The sequence below is a fragment of the Cucurbita pepo genome, chromosome LG10 (genome assembly GCF_002806865.2).
Source record: "Cucurbita pepo subsp. pepo cultivar mu-cu-16 chromosome LG10, ASM280686v2, whole genome shotgun sequence".
Lineage (NCBI taxonomy): Eukaryota > Viridiplantae > Streptophyta > Magnoliopsida > Cucurbitales > Cucurbitaceae > Cucurbita > Cucurbita pepo.
The window spans coordinates 8,578,145-8,602,317 of NC_036647.1; the positions used below are offsets into that span (position 1 = coordinate 8,578,145).

At 35.2% G+C, this 24,173-nt stretch overlaps 3 protein-coding genes across 4 annotated transcripts; 2 read left to right on the forward strand and 1 right to left on the reverse strand.

Moving 5' to 3' along the window:
• Nucleotides 1–2,544: 2,544 nt before the first annotated feature.
• Nucleotides 2,545–7,526, forward strand: LOC111803398 (the record flags this gene model as incomplete). The annotated part of the gene is given in 9 exon segments (XM_023687776.1): nucleotides 2,545–2,698; nucleotides 2,826–2,901; nucleotides 3,845–5,095; nucleotides 5,188–5,434; nucleotides 5,594–5,797; nucleotides 5,899–6,072; nucleotides 6,423–6,620; nucleotides 6,728–6,841; nucleotides 6,963–7,526. Coding segments are annotated over 7 exon segments (2,328 nt in total). The 3' UTR covers nucleotides 7,299–7,526.
• Nucleotides 7,527–9,709: 2,183 nt separating this feature from the next.
• On the forward strand, nucleotides 9,710–14,981 carry LOC111803435 (protein cornichon homolog 1-like). 2 transcript variants are annotated; one of them, XM_023687837.1, is made up of 5 exons: nucleotides 9,710–10,018; nucleotides 10,979–11,160; nucleotides 13,639–13,761; nucleotides 13,847–13,932; nucleotides 14,449–14,981. In XM_023687837.1, the coding sequence occupies exons 1-4, from the start codon at nucleotides 9,944–9,946 to the stop codon at nucleotides 13,929–13,931; spliced, it is 465 nt and encodes a 154-aa protein (XP_023543605.1). In that variant the 5' UTR covers nucleotides 9,710–9,943; the 3' UTR covers nucleotide 13,932; nucleotides 14,449–14,981. The 2 variants fall into 2 exon arrangements, with proteins under 2 accessions (XP_023543605.1, XP_023543606.1); XM_023687838.1 differs by lacking the exon at nucleotides 13,847–13,932 and having other exon boundaries at nucleotides 9,711–10,018.
• A 3,644-nt stretch (nucleotides 14,982–18,625) lies between these two features.
• Nucleotides 18,626–18,952, reverse strand: LOC111803776. The gene has a single exon (XM_023688314.1). It carries the CDS (start codon nucleotides 18,950–18,952, stop codon nucleotides 18,626–18,628), a length of 327 nt encoding a protein of 108 aa, XP_023544082.1.
• Nucleotides 18,953–24,173: the final 5,221 nt, after the last annotated feature.

Consider the following 24,173-nt stretch of genomic DNA (forward strand, 5'->3'; position numbering starts at 1 on the left):
TTTCTTTAGCCAATGGCTAAGTTTCTTTGCAATTCTATGTAGTTTAGATTGCATGTAGAATCATTCAAGCTCGACATGATCAATCTTGCTTGTGGAGTGATTCGAATCTCAAACAAGTGTTTGAGATATTTGATCAACAAGAGTCATTCAAGCTAGACATGATCGATCTTGCTTGTGGAGTGATTCGAATCTCAATCAAGTGTTCTTGCCTTGAGATATTCGATCAACAAGGTAATCCGAATCTTATTCCCCTTGTAGTTGATTCCTTATCTTATCACAAACTATCAAGTGACACATCCCTAACCAACTTCAGACCTAATTCAATGGTTGGTTGAAAGGAAAGTGGAAGCTTTGCAGAAACTATATGGACTACTATCAGCCTACATGCTAAATTGGAAATAACATCTAACTGTTTTGCATTTGCTTTAATTAGTTTTTTTTTTCCTAGAAGCTACTCTACCTAGTTTTCACAAATACTTTAGTATGCAACATTTAATCATCCACTCTCTCCATATATTTCTATACAACCTATATATATATATATATATATATATATATATATAAAAGATTTTTCTATTAACTCAGAAATTAATTTCGGTATATTAGTTGATAATCCGAAGAACCTAAATAGAGTTTATAACCTAATCCAACCTTTATTTTTGATTTGAGTTGAATTATTTTTTTAATTATTTAAAAAAGAATTATATTAATAATTAAAATTATTGAAAATTCAAATATCAAATATTCACGTGATTAAAATTTAAATATTCAATTTAAAAAATTTTATTTTTCAAAAATTTAAATTTATTCGAGCTAAAAAATGCTAATCCATAAGATTTATGATTAAATAAATCAAACGAGCCTTAATTTTCTTTATAATATAAAAAGAAAATTGAAAATGGCAATTTCGTAAATACGACAGGAAGCTAATGGCAATTGTTTGGTGTATAATCCGTACTACGCGTAGAGCAACCGGCAGATCCCGGTGACTTCCACTCACCGACAAAACTCCNTCGTTTTCATTCTATCAATTCAAATTATAAAAGTTGGGTTGTGTTACTTTTTTTTTATATTTAAATTAAATTAAAATTTGGAAAATTCAAATATTCGAGTTGGTTTACGAGCTAACATTTTATTAGTTAGATTAACTCGAAAATAGGATTACAATCTGACCCACCCTACTTTATTTTTAAGATTATTATAAAGATTAAATATATTTGAAATTTGTAGCCGATGTTAGTGATATGTTATAATTTCTGAATGTCATATTAAATTTTACTGAGATTTTAGTTATTAATATAATATAGTATTTTTTTTCTCCCTAATTTTCTCTATATTTAAAATATTATATAAATTTAATCATATTAAATTAATATATATAAATAATTTAAAATTAGACATTATTTCAAGATTTCTGTTNCTTTTTTTTTTTTTTTTAATTTACAATTATAGTTTAAATAAATTGAATTTTTAATTGGGAATTGTTGTAGACGTATTCGATAAACTCGAGCTATCTAACCCAAATTATAAATGTCGGGTTTGGTAAAAAAGTTTCGATTTTAATTGGGTTGAAAAGTAAAACTAAAATGTAACGACCTGATTTTCCGCACACGTACCAGTTGAAGACGTTTTAGAAAAACTAGTAAAATTAAAAACATGCCATTTAACCAAATAGCTTATCTAGATTAGGGTTACGCATGAAAATTTAGGTCAGTTATTAGGTTGACATTGTTTTTACGGAACGAAAATAGGGTTACAATTCAACCGTACTTTTTAAGATTATTATGAAAATTAAGAATATTTGACGTTTGTAGCTGATGTTAGTAATGTATTTTGACTTGTGAATGTTTGATATTTTAGTTATTAATGTAACAAGTACTCCAGATTTTTTTAAAAATAATAATAAAAAAATAATTTCATAACCCAATCCAATTCAACCGAGACAAAGATGGTTTGATTGAATTGGGCTGTGAACTCTAATCAAGTTTCTAACGAACACGACTCTCCACAATGGTATGATATTGTCCACTTTGAGTATAAGCTCTCATGGCTTTGNTTTGCCATTCCTAGTACCAATCTCTTCATCTTCATTTAGAAAATTGTGTCCAACTTCCGTATTCTATTATTTGTTTTTACCTCATTAATGGAATCAAATGATGAAAGATTTTAATGATTAAAGATGGAAGATGAAGGTAGTCTCTAATGTTAGATATTTTTCAATTTTTAGTCGTGTGAGTTTTAATATTTTTTAATATTTTTTTCTGGCTATCTTTAAAAAAGAAAAGAAAAGTGTTAGATGGAAGTTTATTGAGAATTTAAGAGACAAGTCCATCCAAAAGAGAAAAGTTGTTATTTCTCCCTCAACCCATCTTAGAAAGTGGCATTTTCTTTCTTAGATGGCTTATTTTCTTCGAAAAATTTATATCAACTCGTATCAAGTCGTAGCTAATATATCACAAAAAAAAAAAAAAAAAAAAAAAAAAAAAGCTTACTCATTAGAGCAACAACAATGGCAGCCGTTTTTAAAATCTTCCATTGCTTCTCTCATCATCATCATCACTCACTTCCACATGCTTCGAAGAAACGCCTGAACCTTTGGATTCCGGGCATGCTGCGCCAATTTGATCAATCCCGAGATGAATGTTTCATTCTCTCTTCTTCCTTCTTACAATCTCGGAATCTGCGCTTCTTTCCGCTGGTGATTCACTGCTGAGTTCACTCCATTTCCTTTGTTCTCTGTTGATTTCTCCTTTTTCTGTTTTTCCTTCTCATCTGCTTCTTTTTTCGCCTTTCTCTGTTTGCCTTTTTGACTTTGGACATTGCAGGGGAACTTAGATGCTGTGCTGCTGCGTTCCTCAACAACTGTAGCGGTTCGGCTTTTGTTTTGAAGGTTAATGGCTTGTACGTGCTCGCTAGATCTCACTAGCTACTTTTGCTTTTCTTTCTCTTTCGCAGCTTTATTCTTGTTTTACTTTTGCTCTGTGTGTATCTTTCACTGCTCTAGATGTGGTTTTTCGATTAACGTTTTGTTTTTAATGAGTTTCGAGTTCGCTTTGGGAGTGTGGATGTTCTTACTCTTTGATGAATCGAGCGTTTCTGTTATGCAATGTGAGATGCTTTTTCGTTAAAATATTTTGAAATCTCTCTCTCTCTCAATGCTGTTTTGTTGTTTTGTTCTTGTCGGCGTGCCAGAGACCAGATTTGGGAGTTCGATCTTTGTATAACTAAGTTTTCCAAGGAGCTTGGGGCTACAAAGTATGTGATTCCTTCTATAATTGCTGTAACTCTGAATCTATTGTTCCTTTTGGAATAAATTGAAGTCGATTGCTGGGAAGTCGATGGGGATTGAGTGTTTAATTCCTGTAATCCTGAATTGAAGTCGGCTGCTACCATTTATGACTTTGAGATTACGATGGATTTAGTACTTTACATGAGCGACTGCTCATCTATTGGTTTTGATTTTGTACGGACAACTGTCGAGTCAGAGGCAGCATTGTGATTCATTTCGATCTTTCCCAGTTCATAAATCTAAAGATGACCTTGTAGTTGTTTGGTGTCTTTAGGAGAAAGGACTAGTCGTTTCATTCCTGTGTCATCCATTAACATAGAGAGGTGTTCTTTCTGCAGTTTCATAAGAGGATCTTCATCTTTTTCTTCTGTTCTCTCTCTCTTTTTTTGTAAATGTTTAATTATTATTAGTAGTTTATATCGAACTGACTTGTATGGGGAACAATAGTTCAATCTAGATGATTCCATCGTGTTGCTACCATGGTTTCATTTTGAATTTCACTGTCCCTATGGCTGCTTCATTATCGTCACTCATTAATTTTTTCTATAATTGCAGGTTTTAAAGACAATTTAATACTGAGAATCGCAGTGGTGAAGTTACGGCCCTGTTAAATCTGAGGTTTTATCGTCTGAAAGGTTGTTGGAACCACATGCTCAAGCATGTACAATACTTTTGATCTTTGATAACTTTACAGTGATCCCAGTTGATAGTATTTCTCTTTGTCATTGTTGGAAGTTTAAATCTGTTAAAAATGAAAGAGATCGACAAGAGAAAAACTCCTATTAAGAACCAGAGTAAACGAACTCCTAGAGCCGAGAGGAAAGAACGCAAGCCACAACAAGAGACTATTAGCAAAACTGTAGATGCTAAAGAAACCGCACCTAAGGCATTGGATATCAAGCCAAACAATTTAGTAAGCGAGTCGAACACAAACACGAAACCTGCAGAGGTTCATCAAAACTGGGCTGTAGATCATGTTGCTGATGCCAATAAGTTTGAGGAGACACATCAAGATTCTAACGCCAATGCAATTGCTGACAGAGAGAATGAGAATGGTGCTGTAGATTATAAATGTACGACGTTGGAGAAAGATCTCAATCACAGGAAGGAAGAAATTTCAGATTCAGAGACCACAGCGGATTCGGTTTCGTCAAAAAGTGATTCACTGACAATGAAGGAAGAGAAAGTTGAAAGAGTATCATTTCCTGAAAATGTTTTAGAAGATAACAGTTCAGATTTCTCTCTTCACAATTCAAGTGAACAATTTGATCACGGTATAAATAAACCACCGTCCAAGGAAATTCAGACAGCAAATTCAGACAGAGACCCTCCTAGAATAAAAAACAAAAAGTCTTCCAAAAGCAATTCTAGGAGTGCAAAAATTGTGCCTAAACCTTCATCAGAATCTTCTGAAGGAACCGATTACCAGATTGTTGCTGAGGTAAAGGATATTGAAGTTTTGGATGAGGCATTAAATGGTGTTCTCAGCATTAGAAATGGTCCCGATACAATTGGTGACGATGATGATCTAGTTGATTGTGAACAAAAAATTGAAGAAATGGAAAAAAGAATTGATAAACTTGAAGAGGAGTTGAGAGTTGTTGCGGCCCTTGAAATGTCTATTTATTCAGTGGTACCAGAGCATGGGAGTTCCGCACATAAAGTGCATACACCTGCTCGACGCCTGTCTAGAATTTACATTTACGCCTGCAAACATTGGTCTCAAGACAAACGCGCCACGGTTGCAAGGCACATTGTATCAGGGCTAGTTCTAATTGCGAAATCATGTGGGAGTGATGTTCCCAGGTATATTTGCTATCATAATATCACAGCTAATTGCTCTTTAAGTGTTGTTGAGTGGTGGAAGTAGACGACTAATTTTTCCTTGGCTCTTCCAGGTTAACCTTCTGGCTATCAAATACTATTGTGACGAGGGAGATAACATCTCAAACATTTAACAGCGTCCGTAGCTCGAATGGTGGGAACCCAACAGCTGTTCAATGGAGGAATAGATATGGAAGTAAACAAGTAAATAAGTACAACCAGTGTGAAGAGGATTGGCAAGAGACAGGAACTTTTATGGCCGCATTAGAACGAGTTGAATCCTGGATCTTTTCACGGATAGTTGAATCTGTTTGGTGGCAGGTATCGTCGACTCCGTCTTAGATTATTTAGTATAATCTTTGTCGTATTAGACTTGCTAGTTAATATCTTAATTTCTTTTTCCCTGTCACAGTGTGATTGAATGTCCATTTTACCAATATCTGTATGCTTATCTCTTTGTTCCACATATTATATTTTCAGTCTTTAACACCAAATATGCAACCTCAAGACGCATCCAAAAACAAAAACAGGGAACGATTAACGGGTCCTCCCCTCGGTGATCAACAGCAAGGGAACTTCTCTATTAACCTGTGGAGAAGTACTTTTCAGGATGCTTTTCAACGACTCTGTCCTGTCCGAGCAAGCGGTCATGAGTGTGGTTGTCTTCCTGTTCTTGCAAGAATGGTAAGGTTTACTCAATAAGGAAAAGTAGAACAATATTTCTTAGTTTCATGGTGGACTTCAGAATATGATTCCACTTTAATTCATATCCAATCTTGGATCAGGTTATGGAACAGTGTGTTTCCAGGCTAGACGTGGCAATGTTTAACGCTATTCTCCGCGAGTCTGCCCATGAGATTCCAACTGATCCCGTCTCAGATCCTATTGTTGATGCCAAGGTTCTTCCTATACCTGCTGGAAATTTGAGCTTCGGATCGGGCGCACAGCTAAAAAATTCTGTATGCACCATTCTCACCCCATCTTATAATTTAGATATTTAGGATTGTATTATGTAGTAATGGATCTGCAAACATTCATGTTCTATCGTCAAGAATCGAATCCAAATGCATAATGCTTTCGAATTCTTTCTGCGTTATCGGCCAAAGCAATGGCTTTTAAACATGTATACCATTTTTAAGATGGAGATGTTTAATTACTCATCTCCAACAGTTTGAAATTATGCTCAAGAAGCCAAAGGGATTACTTTTTTTTAGTATGGCGATGTTCGATTTGGAAGAAAAAGTTGCAAACTTCATGAAAATTTGGTGACTAGAAGATGATAAATTGAGGTGGGCTGCTCTTGATGCAGGTTGGAAATTGGTCTAGATGGTTAACCAACGTGATCGGTATCGATGCCGATGACTCTTCGGTAGATCAACATGGCAGTGACGATGACATTAAACCAGATGCAGATGGAAGATCCAAATCATTTCCTCTACTTAATTCATTGAGTGATCTCCTGATGCTCCCAAAAGACATGCTTACTGATCGCTCAGTTAGAGAAGAGGTCTTTTTCAACCCCAAGCGTTTACCATTTCTTAACTGAATGCACTCTACTAGTTTGTATGACATTATTAGTGTACTTAATTCAATCATATGTTTTGTGTTCTCTAGATCTGCCCGTCGATTAGTCTTCCGTTGATTACGAGAATACTTTGTAATTTCACTCCAGATGAGTTCTGCCCCGATCCCGTTCCGGGAACTGTCTTGGAGTTGCTTAATGCTGCGGTAAGATGATCTTTTCTTGTTCCAAGCCTTTTTGTTAGGATGTCTCAACTAGAGAACTCTGAGCTGTTGGGTTTTGATGTCTTCTCATCATGAACTAACCGTCGTACTTTTGACCAAACAGAGTATAGTCGAACGGAGAGTGTCGGGTTACTCGGGGATGAACTTCCCTTACATAGCTGCTCCAGTTGTCTATATTTCTCCTTCAACATCTGATGTGGCAGAAAAAGTTGCAGAGGCTGGAGGAAAATCCCACTTGGAAAGGAACATCTCCTGTATTCAGAGGAAGGGATATACAAGCGATGAAGAACTTGAGGAACTGGATTCTCCTCTCTCGTCGATTGTCGATAAACCGACGACTTTGTCCCCGACATACAATGCTGATGGTAATGGCTGCCATGAAGACGATACGACGTTCAACATGAGGTACAAACTCCTACGAGAAGTATGGTCGGTATGATGAATGCTCAAACAAGTCTTGTATGTATAATATTTATAACATATATAGATTGTTTCTTTATGAAAGACTGTTGAATTTGAATGAGGAAAGTAGAAATAACATAGAGGAAAGTGAGTCAATTTAGATGATCACAGAGATTATGTATAAGGTTATCTCAGCCATATCTTATTGTATATTGCATTTGAGTTTTAGTTATTATATATAAACCATGAACACATTTTCATTCCATAACGCCCAATTGAATTAGTGATTCGAGCCACTCGAATAGAGTTTACAACTTATTTTTTTATATTTGGTTTAGGTTGTCGGGTTATTATTTTAAGATTATTTTCATAAAATTCTATTTATCTACGATAAAGTTTAAATATTTAACATTTATCATTCACAACTCACCATCACCAGAGTTACAAATATTAAATATTTTTAATATTTTCCGTTATTTATTTTGTATTCTAAAGTATTTTGTTTTCACCGAGCTAAAAAATGATGTCGGCGCCTCTAATAAACCAGAGACACCCGTCAATTTTGGACCCAATTCGAAATTTTCCTTGAGAGGTATTAGGAAGGAATTATAATGTAATAATATTGATCTAAGAAAAGGTTCTCTATTGGTTCAAACATTGTACCGTGAGATAGGGATAGAGACTACAGGAACCAAATTATCAATAGGCTCTCTAAGCACAGTGAAAATTCGTCCAAGAGTCGTACCGCCCACTCAGATACAGAAGAAACACACTGTACCCGTGAGATAGGGATACAGACTACAGGACCCAAATTATCAATAAGCTCTCTAAGCACATTGAAAATTCGTCCAAGAGTCGTACCGCCCACTCAGATACAGAAGAAAAGGTTCTCTATTGATTCAAACACTGTACCCGTGAGATAAGGATAGATACTACCGGACCAAAATTATCAATAGGCTCTCTTAGCACATTGAAAATTCGTTTAAGAGTCGCTCCGCCCACTTAGAGGAGCTCTCGACTATGACTAGGAATGGTCCGTGGATTATGAAGTAGCCTACTAAACATCTTTTCATGAAATTGTAATCCCACAATCGTAGTATAAATCTTGTTGAATCTATACATGTTCTGAATCATCAATACATCATGTAGCATTTACATTTCATGCATAGCGATATCATTTATTATTCTTCATAGGGTATACATGGATCCTTTGTTTTTACTTGAAAATGCCAAACGTTAGATAAATATTTAAAAATACTCTATAAATAATTCTACGGTTGGATGCAATCACATTCAACGTACATAATGATTGGTAGGACGTAATTTTCATGACTGTTTCTTGGGCTTTACTTTTATTTTCGAACAGGGTTAAATGTATAACACTTATCTTCCTGGTTCATACACGCATGAACCGACTATGCAAACTTATTAATGTACCCTTGGGCCTGACTAGGGGTTGGTGTTCTCACACTATCGAAAACCAACGAAAAAAAAACGAATGCAAATAATAATGTGGTGTACGCGTTCATACTTAACATACAAAAGAAGTAATCTATGCTCGTGCGACATACAACATGCATGAGGTCTCGCATTAAAAATCATGGTTCAATAAAATGATCACATAATATTTTCATACTTATTATGACATAAATTCCTTACGAGACATGTACATATTCATTATATTTCGTTCATCCTTATCATACATGGTATATCATAACATGAACGGCAAATATGAAGTACATGTTTCACAACATTCACTAGAACACCATAACATAAATAATAACACGTAAATAGGGCCACAAGTTACGTGTTAGTTATGTAACAATCAATTCATCGAACCTATCTGGTAGGCGTTCTAATAGTACTTGATGCTCCTCAATTCATCCTAACTAATTGTTCTTAGTTTCAGCTCAACTAGAATCATCAAATCTATCGCGTAGGCATTCTAATAGTCAGCTCACTTACCATTTTCAGTCTCAACTTGATGCTCCTAAAATCACCCAGTTGATCGTTCTTAGTTTCAGCTCAACCAGAATTCATCGAACCTATTGCATAGACGTTCTAATAGTAAGCCCACTTACCGTTTTTCAGTCTCAACTTGATGCTCTTAAATTCATCCTACTTGATCGTTCTTAGTTTCAGCTCAACAAAAATTCAGGTTCACCTATGATATTTTATTCACTGAAAACCGAGCCCAAAGTCTATATAGAGCCAACATAACTTAACTATCCTAAAATCGATCATAAACCAATTTTAAATACTATTGAGAAACACCGATAATATCATTCTCTGGCCTTAATTATGTCTGAAACGATTTTGGAACGGTCCAAAACGGTCAAAGTGAGCCAATAAAGCCAACCTAAGCTAAGCTAAACTAGCACTAAGCTCTAACACTAACACGAACCATTGGATTAAAAGTTTGGGAACATGGTTAGAATTTGTTTAATATTGAGCGGCTAAATGGACATATTTCTAGAAGTATGCGACTAAATTTGTAAATTCAACTGTTCTTATAAACGGGAGCAAATTGTGATTGAAATTTTGATTCAACTTAGAAATTTGGTTGAGAGTTGAAGCAACATGGAATCACTGAAACTTCAATGCAGCATCTAAAGTTCATATTCCCAAGAACATTCAAGAATCTTCAATTCTTGAATTTCCTGAAGCTGAGCGGTTGCAGAAATGGCGTGGGATCTGATCTTTTGGTTCATCTCTTTCTGTATCAACGTCGCCCTCCTCGTCCTCAACTTTTACCAGGTGCGTCTTTTTTAATTTCATGAACCCTAGTTTCGGAATCACTAATAGGTTAAGTTGCTGATTGCTTTCCGAGGAAGTCTAAATGCGTCTGCTGAAACGTAGCCCGATTCTTCTTGTTGTTGTTGTGCAATCCTGTGGTAGCTTATTCAGTAAGGAGTCGAGGGTTGATGCTTATCTGAGATTCGTTTTGCTGCGACAGAGCATTTCGACCTCAATTTCTCGACCTGAAATAGAGTTATAACTTCGTACCATTTCACCGTTTTCTCTTGCTTTCTTAACCAATCAGTAGAATAGTCAACTTTACGGTGATGAATCTTGGTCCTTTCCTTTTGCATCCGAGTTTACAATGTAATTTTACGTTGTTAAGTGTTCTTGTAGTCTTTAGAGACGTGGCTGTATGTATATCTTGTGGGGATGAACGATGATAAATGTATTTCAACTAGAAAACTGATTTATATTATTATAGTTGATACCTTGTTTCTTGTTCTTCAATTACTGGTTCTTGATGTGGATAGAAATAAAATTGGTCCCAATGTTCCTGTATATCTTGTGGGGATGAACGATAGTAAATGAATTTCAACTAGAAAACTGACTTCTATTAGTATAGTTCATACCTTGTTTCTTGTTCTTCAATTACTGGTTCTTGATGTGGATAGAAATAAAATTGGTCCCAATGTTCATGTACAATGGTCATCAGTTGATTGTGGGCTATGCTCCCATTTCATTTACTACGTTCATGTACAATGGCAGGAGGAGGGAAGTGACTGCTCTTATTTTCGAATGAACTATGATAATTTCTTCTCTTTATTGCTTTATATGATTTTATGGGCTTGATGACTATTTAGCGTTTCCATTTATAGATCAATATCACTAGCCATTGCAAAGAGTAGTATTAATTCTCTAGGGATATTTGTACATCCTGTTGGAAGCGTCTAATGGTTGTGATTGGTCTTTTTGTAGCTTTTGGTATTAACAGATTTGGAGGCAGATTATTTGAACATCTATGATTCATCATCTCGCATTAATAAACTTGTCATTCCAGAATTCGTAGTACAAGGAGTATTTTGCTCTCTTTTCCTCTTCACTGGCCATTGGTTCATGTTTCTTATAACCGTCCCTGTTAGCTGCTACCACATAAATTTGTAAGTATTTCTTGACATTAATATGAGGCATGATTTATTTTTCCTTTTGCTTTGTGTAATGTATGACATATAATGCTGGTGTTTCTTTGTTATTTATGATACCCCTTTATTGTCTAAAGTGTTATGGATGCCAATATGAATATAACTCAATGAGTTAAGACATTATACTCTCGATCAAGAGGTCAGAGGTTTGAATCCCCCCACCCTCATGTTTTTGTACTCTCTAAGGTGTTATAGATGAGGCTTATGATGTTCTTTACTTGTAAAGTGGATCAAGCTTGCACTCATATTTATATACTTTTTTCTTTTGTTATGGAAAAAAGATTATATATGAGTTTCTTACTCTGTTAATATGTTTTATTTTTATTATTAAGCACAGTATTCTTAGAGATGCAAACATGTGAAAACTAGTTGGAAGGCTTAAGAACATCGAATATTTTCTCTCTGAAGTTGAGATGGTCGTTTCTAGAATGAGTGAACTGTAGATACCTATAATTGTCAAATTAACTTTTGGTAATAGTTCTCCCTCTGTATGAGGGATTAGATATGTTTTCCGTCATTGGGTGCATTTCAGCATGTTCTGATGCTTTTGGGGAGTATTAGAGCCAGGAGGAGCTTATAATTTTAGATAATCAATGATTAATGTTTTTGGTGGCACAATGAGCTCATAAGCTGAGATTTACGGTTTATAATTTCGATATCCCACCTCGGTTGGGGAGGAGAACAAAAAATTCTTTATAAGGCTGTGAAAACCTCTCCCTAGTAGACGCGTTTTAAAAACCTTGAGGGAAAACCCGAAAAGGAAAGCTCAAAGAGGACAATATATGCTAGCGGTGGGCTAAGGCTGTTACAAATGGTATTAGAGCCAAACACCGAGTGATGTGTCAGCAAGGAGGTTGAGCCTCGAAGGGGGTGGACATGAGGTTGTGTGCCAGCAAGGTCGCTAGACCCGTAAGGGGGGTGGATTNGGGGGGGGGTGGATTGTGAGATCCCGGTTGGGGAGGAGAACGAAACATTCTTTATAAGGGTGTGGAAACCTCTCCCTAGTAGACACGTTTTAAAAACTGAGGGAAAGCTCGAAAGGGAAAGCCCAAAGAGGACAATATCTGCTAGCGGTGAGCTTGGGCAGTTGACTCCTACTGACATGGTTTTTAAATTGATTTTCATCGTCTCCCTTTATTGGGCTGCTTCCATGTTTTTCAATATGTAAATGACTTTTGTGGAATATTCTCTATTGTAGTGTTCTCTCTGTACTTACCTACATTCTTTTCTGAAGTTATTCATTTAGTTTTAATCTTGTATTTTGTTTTGAACTAACTTATAAAGTTGAGTATCTTGCGACTTGGGTGGTATAGCCACCTCTGTGGCAGTAAGCGTGAATCAAAGATTTATGAGAGAAATGTTCTGACTCAAGCTACTAAAATCTAGAATCGATTAGGCTAAACGATATCCAACTTGGTTGAAATGGATAACCATTCGTCCACATCTTTGCAATGGTACTACCTTTTGAAACTGAGCATTCACTCACCTTGATCATAATGAGTTGATGATTGCATATTGAACGGGTCTTATTGACTAAAGCACTGAAAGTAAACATTTTTTTTTTTTTGCATATATTACTTTTTCATCAATATAAAATGAAGCTAGGATTTTTGCTATTCTTAAAAGATAAAGGTATAGAAAAGAACGTTGATGCTGGCCAAGACTAAGTACCAATGTATAACTAAACTAGGCTTAGATAGAATAGTGGTTTACAACTATGATGTTTGACGGAAATAAAAGAGAGATGAGTAGATCTATAGAAAATAGAAGATCAACTAAGTATTGCACTCTTGGAGATTGTGAACCATACAATGGAAAATTTTGTTGCACCACACTGATGTACGAAGAATATAAATAAATACAGATGGTTTAACAGTTAAATGATAACCTATGTAATTTCATTCTGATTAAGGGAGTAGCGCATGCTTGTTTTTGGATACTTTTGTTGTAATTACTATCAACTACCAAAAGGACTCTATATTCGAGATTCTTGATAAACCAATTATCCTGGTGCCTATTGTTGCTTTGTTCTTTTTTTTCTGAACATTCTTATTCCATGTAGCTATTCCAGTAATATACTGAAATTTAATTCCATTAGATATGTTCTCCGTCGACTGCATTACACCACTTATTGTTTGAATCTTAGATGCTTTAAATAAGTATAATTGATTTTCAGTGATGGCTTGAAAATAATGCCTTCTTAAAGAACAAAACTAGAGTTTTCAAATGTATGATATCCTATTGTTTGAGGATCCTGCAAATATGTTTTTAATAGATTCTCAGTGATAGATAGACGTCTACTGCTGGTATTTTTTAGAAATAAAACTAAAATTTTCTAGATGAAAGTTTCTATTCCACTAGTTGGACTGAGAATTTTCAAGCATTTCCCTGTTTTTGTGTGTATATGATGTATATTATCCGGTTACAATGTCCCAGGTTCTTGAAGAAGGAGCATCTTATTGATGTTACTGAGGTGTTTAGAACTCTTAAGCGTGAGAAGTATTTTCGTTTGGCCAAGCTTATCTTCTACTTGCTTTTGTTCCTCGTAGTTATCTTCAGGTAAGTCTGCAATTTCATTGTTTCTTTCTTAACTATTTAGAAAGTGATATCCTTTCTGATTGGAGTTTCCTTGTTTTCTGTATAGAATAATAATGGTTGCCGGAATGAAATCTGTTTTTGACTCTGCACCTGATGATATAGACATTCGCTCCACTGTCCTCGAATTCTAGAGTATTTATTTCACCATTTAGCTTGAAGTTGAATCCATCATCTGTTTCAAAATTCGTATATGATTACATGAGAAATTATCTACTCTTTTATTCATTGCAAAGTTCTTAAAAGATAATACTGTTGCACTGATTTTGACACTGTTATGTTGCCTTGGCGCCAGTATGTTGTTAATAACGCATGACTCCAGGATCTTGAACTTTGTTCTGTTAGCAAATCTTGCTTCTTTCTAGCTTTTGCTGGTCCTGTATGTGCGCTATAAATTAAGTTAGAATGTTCAATAGCTCTTCATACATTAAAGATTTAGCTTTCTGTAGTTTTATGGATGACTTCCATGCTTTTGACATCCTGGTACATGTGCACTCGCATACACACAATTCTCCGTTATGTATCGTGGATTCATTTCGGATTCATTTCGTCTTAACGATAAAGATAAAGCACGAACATGGACATTATTCATTCCGAATTTCACCTGTCATACTAGCATTCTTACATGTATTAAATTAACATGAATTGCAGGCTTACTTTGTCTGCTTTCAACTCTTTATCTGATGAAGACGATGTCCTACATTTATTTTGATCGCCACTCTTATCCGAAGTTTGTGTATTACGGGTTCTAAAGCGTGTCTAGTCAATATTTGTATGGGAGTTACACGAAGGAAACGAATTTGGACTTGGCAACTTCAAACACACTCAAACAGGTTTTTCCTCCCATTCCCATCCTTTGGCTTGGTAGGCTCCATTAGCAATGTCATTGGGTCAATACCTGTAGCAGAGGATAGAAGTTCATATGTTTTCCAATTAAAAATGATGTTATTGTAGAATGAATTTTAGCCTTGTAGGCAGTTATGATTGTCAATTTTAGCATTTTTCTTCCTTTTGCGATTACATGGATTATACTGATTTGCACGTATCTAGTAGCTTCAGGGATCTTCAGGATTAGGGTCTCATATTTGCACAGTTTTGGAATATCAACTAGTTTCAATTTGTAGTATTCTTGTAAGGATTGAAAGAAATTTTATCATTCTATGTCAACAAAACAAATATATTAAGTGTTGATGCCTACAAATGATAAGTTTCAAATCTATATGGTCAAATATTATTTTGCCGTGCCATATTAGAGGAATATTGTTGTCAACATAAACTATAGACATATATTTTCGATCAATATTAGAGGGATATTGTTGTCAACATAAACTATAGACATATATTTTTTATCAAGAGATCAGTTGTTTAAATCTTTCTATTTTCATTTTTATATGTTATCCTTAAATTTCTATGAAAATAGTTCTTTCAATTTTGTAACAACTTTGACTTTGAACTTTAAATAAGTAACATATGTTAAAAACTTTTGATTATGTCTATTTATATTGTTTAGTGATTTAGCTTTTATAGTTTATAAATAAATTTGGTTCTTGATGTATATTGATCTATGTACGTTAGAAACTTAATACATCGTAATAATATTCTTCACAATAGAGATTAAATCATTACAAATTGTAAAATCTAGACTAAAATATTACTTATTAAAGTTCTTGGACTAAATGGTTNAAAAAAAAAAAAAAAAAAAAAAAAAAAAAAAAAAAAAAAAAAAAAAAAAAAAAAAAAAAAAAATGTATATGAGAGGTTTACTCCATACTTGTGGAGAAGCATTTGTTGGGTTTTTATAGTGTGTTTTCTTCAACCCTCTAATGAAAGTCTAAATTTAGAAACATTTGATAATAACTCGATTATAGTTAACCAAATCAAACTTCAAACCGTACCATACCTAACTGATCGACGATCATGAAGGTATAGAGTAAAATGATGTGAAATTCACAAGAAAAAAATATATGTATACACTATTACAAGTAGAAAGTAATGAATAAATTATCGATTCGAGAGACTATGTCTATGCCCCTTGGACTAATCTAATGTTGAAACGCATATCCACACTGATTTCTAGAACTATCTTGAAGGCACTCTCAACTGGGAATCTCAAAGACTATTTACTCACCTATCTCCCAATTTTTTTATGGGTCATACTAACAAAAAGGATACAAAGATCCACCACAGGAGATCCTACATGGATTGGATTGGATAAGGGAACAAAACATTTCTTATAAGGGTGTGGAAACATCTTCCTAACATACGTTTTTTAAAAACCATGAGGCTAACAGGAATACGTAACGGGCCAAAACAAACAATATCTATTAGCAGTGAACTTGAGTTGTTACACACTAACTTAATCGTGTTTCGGGAACTTATGGTTGACCGTAACAGCTGCATTACCTCAGACAAGACTCAGCAACATCAATAGTTATTACTCTGAAATGGACGAGTTTCCCCTGGTTGTGTTTTGTAAAATTATTTTGCAGAGAAAACTCTGAATGGATGAAGGGGGGAAGACTCTTTGGACATAAAGATTACAACTATAATTACAACTATAATTAAAACCGTAATGGTCCAAGACCACCACTAGCAGATATTGTCTTCTTTGAGTTTTTCCTTCTAGGTTTCCCCTCAAGGTTTTAAAACGTGTCTACTAGAGAGAGGTTTCCACTCTTATAACGAATGTTTCATTTTTCTCTCCAACCGACATGGGATCTCACGAAAACTAGGATCCAACCTTCAACTGCATTAAAACAATATTTAAAACTAGAAAACTTGCAACTCGAAAGCACAAAAAGCCCGGGAAAATAACACAGAAAACCTCCACACCTACAACCCACAAGTTCTCTCAAAATCTAACAAAGTCCGTGAAACTTACCCAGCAGGAGATCAGTAATCAAATAGATATAACAATTGGGCAATGGAAAACCCCGAGCTACACGGTAAAAATAAGAAACACGCACTTTTATCAGCCACGAGGATAAGAAACACGCACTTTTATCAGCCACGAGGATTAGAGCTGTATTTACTCGTCAAAACCTTGCACCATCTTGAACTTCTGAGTTATTCTAGAAAGACTGGATTGAAACCTAGAATTAAGCAGATGTCAGAGCTCAAAGCTCCTGTTCCATTTGTTTGGTATGCAAGATTGAGAACTCAAAAAGAAAGGAAGGGCTCACCTACAAAAGTAGATGTATTATTAGTAGTATGATTAGGACTATAAAATCAAGGGAAGGGTGTCTCAAGAAGCTTTTCTCCTTATCTACCCCAAAATATGGTTTCCATATCTATACCACTCTCCAAAGGAAGTCCATAACAAATGTGTAATCCTGACATACACATTCCAAGGACCATAATGTATCAATATCAATCTTATGACCAAGTGTGAATCCACATCAGCAATTATTTGATCTGCAATCCACATAAGCTTAGAGTGATCGAATTGAAACGACACACCCCTCCCCCCAGGAAATATCCAGAGTGACCGACCGTTACTTACTACGAAAACAGTACTCTTACCTGTCTACTCAACTATACCCAATTTTAGAGGGAACAGCATTCAATTCAGGCCAAATTATTACATACAGACATACATTGGAATAGAGGAAAAGGGGAAGCAGCTCACTTCACACCAACCCAATCTCTACGGGTGAAAAAAAGGTATTGACAATAGAAGAAGAAGAAGAAAACGAAAGAAAAAGAGGAAGGTAATAGAATCGAAGGTTCAAGAGAAGTTAAGTTGGATGGATCTCCCGCTCTCTCCAAATTCTTCTTTTCTGACTCTCATCTGCTTTTTCAGTTCAATAAGGTAATATCGTATAAGGGGAAGGATTGATTCTTATGAACCGAACTCAAACTACTAGAGAAAGCTATTCTATTGATGGGATCTGGTATCATAGGCAACATGCAAAACAGTAGATTACAAAAGGGAAAAAAATAATATGGAACAATAACTCATGTACACTTTATTCATTGTATAAAGGAAATAGCAACAAATATCAGATAAACTACTAAATGAAAAGGAAGATAACATAAGCAACGCAGTTAACAATAAGCATAACTTAAAACCTAAAAATATCAGCTCTATTGTTTAAATAAGAACCAACTTTACTGACTAATGTAACATACACAATAAGGCTTGAAGTTGGAAAACGATCTTCAGTTGACAATAGTCATGAACATAGATGACTAAAAACTGTTTGGATAAAGAAGATCAAGAGCAAGAAACCAAAATAATGTGATCCCACAGATCATATCTCTCCTATTCCTTTAAATCCAAACGTCACAAAGAACACTCAATTCAATAGAAGCAATGAGTTCATTATTTGTCCAACCTCAACAAACATCATCGATTACCTTTAACATGATACCGAGGAAACGAAATACTTTGTAGCTTCACAGTAGAGATCATATCAATGTGAATTTGAACAACAGATGATACTTAACAGAGCAATCGGATTACATATTTACTCACCAAAATCAAGATGGATTAAGTAACACATTGTCAGGAGACATCCAGCAGAACTAAATTATTAGAGAATCCGTAAGCATAACTCATATTGGCAACTGAATTGAAACATAGCAGGAAGTTAAATTTATCAAGTACTTGACATATACAACGTCAAATGTGTGCAAAGCTAACGATTATAAATGATGCTGTTATTGAAGCTCCAAAAGAGCCAATAAAAACATGTAGGGAAACTTATTGAACTACAGAATATATCGACAGTATCTCATAAATCCCACCATACATCCGAAACCCCATTTCAAGGCTGAGTTGAAATCAGACAACCCAGTTCCGAAACGTGCACTATGACCACGAAATTCAATCAGATTCAGATGATACAGAGCCAGAGATACCTAGGTTCTCCATCTCGAGGCGCTCGAGGGCCTTCTGGTGAGCCCAAGTCTCAATTGTGAGATCAGGCTTGGCGTTGAGGCCAACGCCAAGAATCACAATAGTAAGAAAACTAGTAACATAACAAGGAAGCTCCCAATCCTCCCATTTACGGGACTGACCTGGTGGAGGCGGCGTCCGATTGAAAAGATAGCCCTTCGGCCGATCCTCGTGGCCAGGACTGGTCCAACGACTCTGACCGGCGGCGGCTCCACCGCGGGTCCGGAGAGAAGAGAGAAGGCGGTGCCGGAGCATATTTGAGGGCTTTTTGAGTTGGATCTTTCGATTTCAGCGACTCTGCGAGTGATCCAGGAAGACTGAGACCTTGTGGTCAAAGGACAAGCTGAACGTCGTCGTTTTGAGAAGCTCAAACACATTCAATTACTTTAGTCGCTCTAACTTTAATACATAGGATTTTCTTTTTAGTTATGATGAAGTATTTTATTAATTATTTCTACAATATATTATTTTAAAAAAAATTAGTCAAATTAAAAAAAAAAAAAAATCAATTCCCAAGAACATAGTTTTAAAACCGTAATTTGTAAAAATTAAGCGTTTGAATATAACTTTCGAGGCGGCTACCGAGTAATTAGTAACTTTGGCGAAGGCCAAAGTCATGATAGGGCAGTAGATCGCATTGAATTTCGTTAGTAGTTGGTGTTTTGCATTTTATATAAGGTTCAAAAACTATGTTATCTATATTTTCTTATTTTTAGTTGAATATGTAAGTCCACAACTTTATTTTAAGAGTATTTATTATGAATTTTCGCGTGTATGATTTAAAGCATGTGTGTAGTAGTAACATCACTAATTAGGGTAAGAAAATTAGGGGTGCTACAATAGCTCTCTAGGCTATTAGCAATTTAACGATGCCAGAAAATCTCTACTACAATTTTCACTTCGATTTCGATCATTGTCGAGCTAGGTCTAGGCTGTTTAGAATAGTTTATCAAGGTGACTAGTCACCCAACCTTATGGAAGTGCCAAGGTTGTAAACTCGTCCTAAGAGAGGGCATGAAACTGCACCGATTGACTCAATAGCTGACCAACACCTGCATGAGGGCCACAATCCCAAATTAGGGTGACTTTATGGTCATGTGGAAAGGTTTGCAAGCTAGCTTGCAAGCTAGCCTTCCCTGGATGACATATAGACTAGTAATCACCCATTAGAATTTTATGAGGTACCGCCTCAACTCAGGACTCCGGTATTTATTGCATAAGCAAGAAAACTACCTAAATCAAAGAATAGAAAGGTTTGAAAACCAATACAGACCCTAGGGGTAAGATTGAGAACAAAACCACTTAGAACTTCGACGCCTTCCTAGAAGCTCAGATAGTTGTAGAACTCGGCCCAAACTTCCTAAAGTCTAGAGTAAAACCCATGGTAACTAATAGAATAAGGATGGGATGACAACGTGTAGGTTGCTTATTGAGTATATTTTTATACTCAACATTTTCTCTTTTTTTTTTAGGTGTTCACCGGCTGCTGGTGAAAGTGGAGGAGCATTCGACAGATGCGCGATCATAGAGGGGGTTGTTCCGGAGTTTCAATTCATCTATCTTATAATTGTATTTCGTTTTGTATTTAATTGTATTCTTCCGTCTCTATGCCTTGGTTGTACGTTTGCTCTTTTTTATTTATTTATTGTTCTATGATATATGAAGAGGTTGTGTCTTAATCTAGGATGCTGGTCATTCATTGCCTAGGCAAAACTCTACTCATGCAAAGTTCCTAATGCTCACATGAAATCTAATACATGGACTATGGTAAAATGGAGAGAATTGAACTTGAAATTGATGTCATGAGTTCACATAGGTTGACTTCGATACAAAGGACAAAATCAAACTTTCATTAAGTATAAATTAGTGACATCAGCCTCAACTAATCAAGTAAGTGATCTTACTATAGGATAGACTAGAAATTGTATGATTTACAATTTATGATGTATGAGATTATGATGATCTATGAGCTGTATTGTATGATGTCTTATACTAGTCTATGATGATGTATGAGTTATGATACATGGTGGTCTATTGTAAAAGTCTAACACATGGACTACCGTAAGACCATAGTTGTGTTTTTCAGAGAAGAGAATGTTTTAAATGTTTTCGACATTTATGCTATAGATGATGTTTTTTTTTTAAGAGTTATATTTTCCGCATAAGAGATGAGCATCAGACGTTAGTAGCGACTCTGAATATGTAGAAATTTAGGCTCATTACACATAACCTTATCGTATTGTTTTATCAATCTATCATAACCATAACATTTTTCTATACATAACATTATTGTATCGTTTTATCAATCTATCGTAATCATATACATATCTATCATAATCATATACATATTATATCATATCGATTTATAAACAATTCACACATATCAAATATATGACACGTGCATAATCGCGGGGCATGTGTCAACACAAATCATAAAATTATAACTATACCGATAGTAAGACCACTTATTTGGTTGACCTTAACCAGCGTTCTATCCTATTTTTGAGATTGGCTTGACTTGTGACTCGAAATTCATAGCAACCTACACGGAGGTATTCTACCATATAAGAACTTACATCTAATTCTTGAAGAAAGTATAGAATGGAAGGGAAGAATGGAGTGAGCATGGTCAGATTCATTCCTAAACAATTCACACATATCAAATATATGACACATGCAGAACCACGGGGCACGTGTCAACACAAATCATTAAATTATAACCATGTCGATAGTAAGATCACTTACTTGGTTGGCCTTAACCGGCGTTCTATCCTATTTTTGAGATTAGCTTGACTTGTGACTCGAAGCTCGTAGCAACCTACACGGAGGTATTCTACCATATTAAGAACTTACGTCTAATTCTTGAAGAAAAGTATAGAATGGAAGAGGAGAACAAACAAAACCTTGTAGTGGAGTGGGGCGAATCGTTGAATAACCCACTCTCAAATCAAGTCGAGAGCTAATTTTCACACCCTTATGCAGAATGCTTAGTTCCTCTCTCCAACCAATGTGGGATCTCACAATCCACTCCCATTCGGGGCCAGCGTCCTCGCTGGCACTCGTTCCTCTCTCCAATCGATTTGGGATCACACAATCAGTCCCTTTGGGACCCAACATCCTCGCTGGCCACACCTCTCGATGTCTGACTCTAATACTATTTGTAACAGCCCAAACCCACCGCTAGCAGATATTGTCCTCTTTGGGTTTTTCCTTTCGGGGTTTCCCTAAAAGTTTTAAAACACGTTTACTAGGTAGAGGTTTCCACACCCTTATAGAGAATGTTTCGTTCCCTTCTCTAACCATGTGGATCTCACAATCCATCTCCTTCGAGGCTAGCGTCATCACTGTCACTCATTCATCTCTCCAATTGACGTGAGATCTCACAATTTCTTTGGTATCATTTACAACTTTACTTAAGATAATAAGAATACATATGACACAAAGTAGTATTCCAATATGACTAAACGCTACTACTAGCTGATATCGCTAAAGATGTTTGAATAGATTTAAAATATTATTCGTAGGGTAACGTGGAATGCATGTATTATACAACCAACAAAATATTTGTATATTTTTATTCTTGTTGTTCCCTACATAATTCAAAATTTTAAATTGATAATCTAGAATATATATTTAATTTGTTTCGACGTATTCCTAAATTCTTTCGGTCACACGTGAAAAATATTAATTTGACTTAAAGAATGAACTACTAACAACTATATTCTATGGAACAGAGCTTTATAATCTTTTATGAATAACTTTTCATTTTATGCTAAACATTTTGAACGTAATAGTAACAATTGAATTAGGTTTGTGCTTAAACTTATCTTAAATAAAATTTTATAAAGATTAGGTAAAAGAAATTTAAGCATAAATTAAAATATTTATACTTTATCGGTTAAATAACATTTACCTGGTCGATCTTTACGCATTATTATAACTTAATAAAAATATCCATAAATTGTGTATCTAAAAAAATACCCTAAACGTTTAAAAGTTTCAGTAATATTTATAAAACTAAAAAAAAATAAATCTAAAATATCCCTAAAAAACATCCTTTTAATAGTATTTAAAAAATACTTTTGAATTTTAAAAACTTTGATTAATAGTCCAAAACTGTTCGTACCAATCAAGTTAGTATTTGGTATATCATCCAACACCTCCCCTCGAACAAAGTGCGCAATCGAGGCTCAACTCCTTTGGAGTCTTAGTCATTTTTTACTGCCTTCGAGGAGGCTTGGCTCCTTTTCTTTTGGAGTTCTTAGTTCGATATTTGAGGATTTACCAATCTATTGGCACGATTAAGTTTAGGGCATGACTCTGATACCATGTTAGACGAACACGACTCTCCACAATGGTATGGTATTGTCCACTTTGAGCATAAGCTCTCGTGGCTTTGCTTTGGGCTTCCCCAAAAGACCTCATAACAATGGAGTTAGTATTCCTCACTTATAAACCCATGATCATTCCCTAAATTAGCCGACGTGGGACTTCCATCATCCAACCGTGTTCATCCAACATGATATCAGACCCATATCCTACACTTAGACATGTTCTATATAGTAATCTATTTCTAAAAAAAGATAGGAAAAGATGGGAAGATTCCACGGTATCATGTTCTACTATTGAACTTTTTTAGTATCAAATTCCTTGACATCCATTTCGAGGGTTCAACACGACTCTATAAATATCGAACGACCATATTGGATCGAGCAAACAAAAGAGACGATGAGTATACCAGCAGTCCCCGCTAAAGAACAATGGGAGCCGATTTTGGATGCTGGAAGCGATCCATACTTTGAAGCAATGGGAAAGTTTGCATTCGACCATGCACCACACGGTCTTGGGGTACAAAGAAGGTTTAATGGTGTGGTAATCGTGGAGTATAAAGTGGTGGATGGAGTAGGAAAGAAATATCGACTTTGTTTGAAGTTGGTGGAGAATGTAGTGGCGCCACATTCTAAAAAATATGAAAGGCTTTATGTGGCTATTGTGCTACAAAAGGATGATCAATCTAGAGAACTCGTATCGTTTAACCTTGTCGACCTTTGGCCCGACGCGTAGTTCGATGACAGAAGCTAGCTTTACCTACTTTAGATGATGCACGTGTTGCATTATCAATATCTATGAAATATAATATGAGAATAAAATAAAGATTACCTATGTGTCTTCTGGTATTGTTCGTCATTTATTATTATTATTTTTTAATTTCAAGGAAATTAAATACTTTTAAACGGGATAATTCATATCATACTTGTCATAAAAGTAATAATTAAGTAGGCTACGTTGAATAGCTACTCGTGTCGATTTAAATAAATCAATTGACATTACTAATGGTGTAACACCTAAGTTGTGACGAGTATTAAATATCTAATTTTTTCTTTTAAACTCAAACTTTTGAAATTGGTGTGAAATAAAAAAAACATAAGATAAATATAAAAGAAAATAGTGAAAAATTCAAAAAAGTTTGTAACGA

Bases quoted from the DNA above. Each gene is read 5' to 3' on its own strand.
- LOC111803435 (XM_023687837.1), top strand. From the start codon at position 9,944: ATGGCGTGGGATCTGATCTTTTGGTTCATCTCTTTCTGTATCAACGTC. The intron at 10,019-10,978 runs GTGCGTCTTTTT...GTCTTTTTGTAG, and splicing joins TCGTCCTCAACTTTTACCAG to CTTTTGGTATTAACAGATTT. The intron at 11,161-13,638 runs GTAAGTATTTCT...ACAATGTCCCAG, and splicing joins AGCTGCTACCACATAAATTT to GTTCTTGAAGAAGGAGCATC.
- LOC111803776 (XM_023688314.1), bottom strand. From the start codon at position 18,952: ATGCTCCGGCACCGCCTTCTCTCTTCTCTCCGGACCCGCGGTGGAGCC.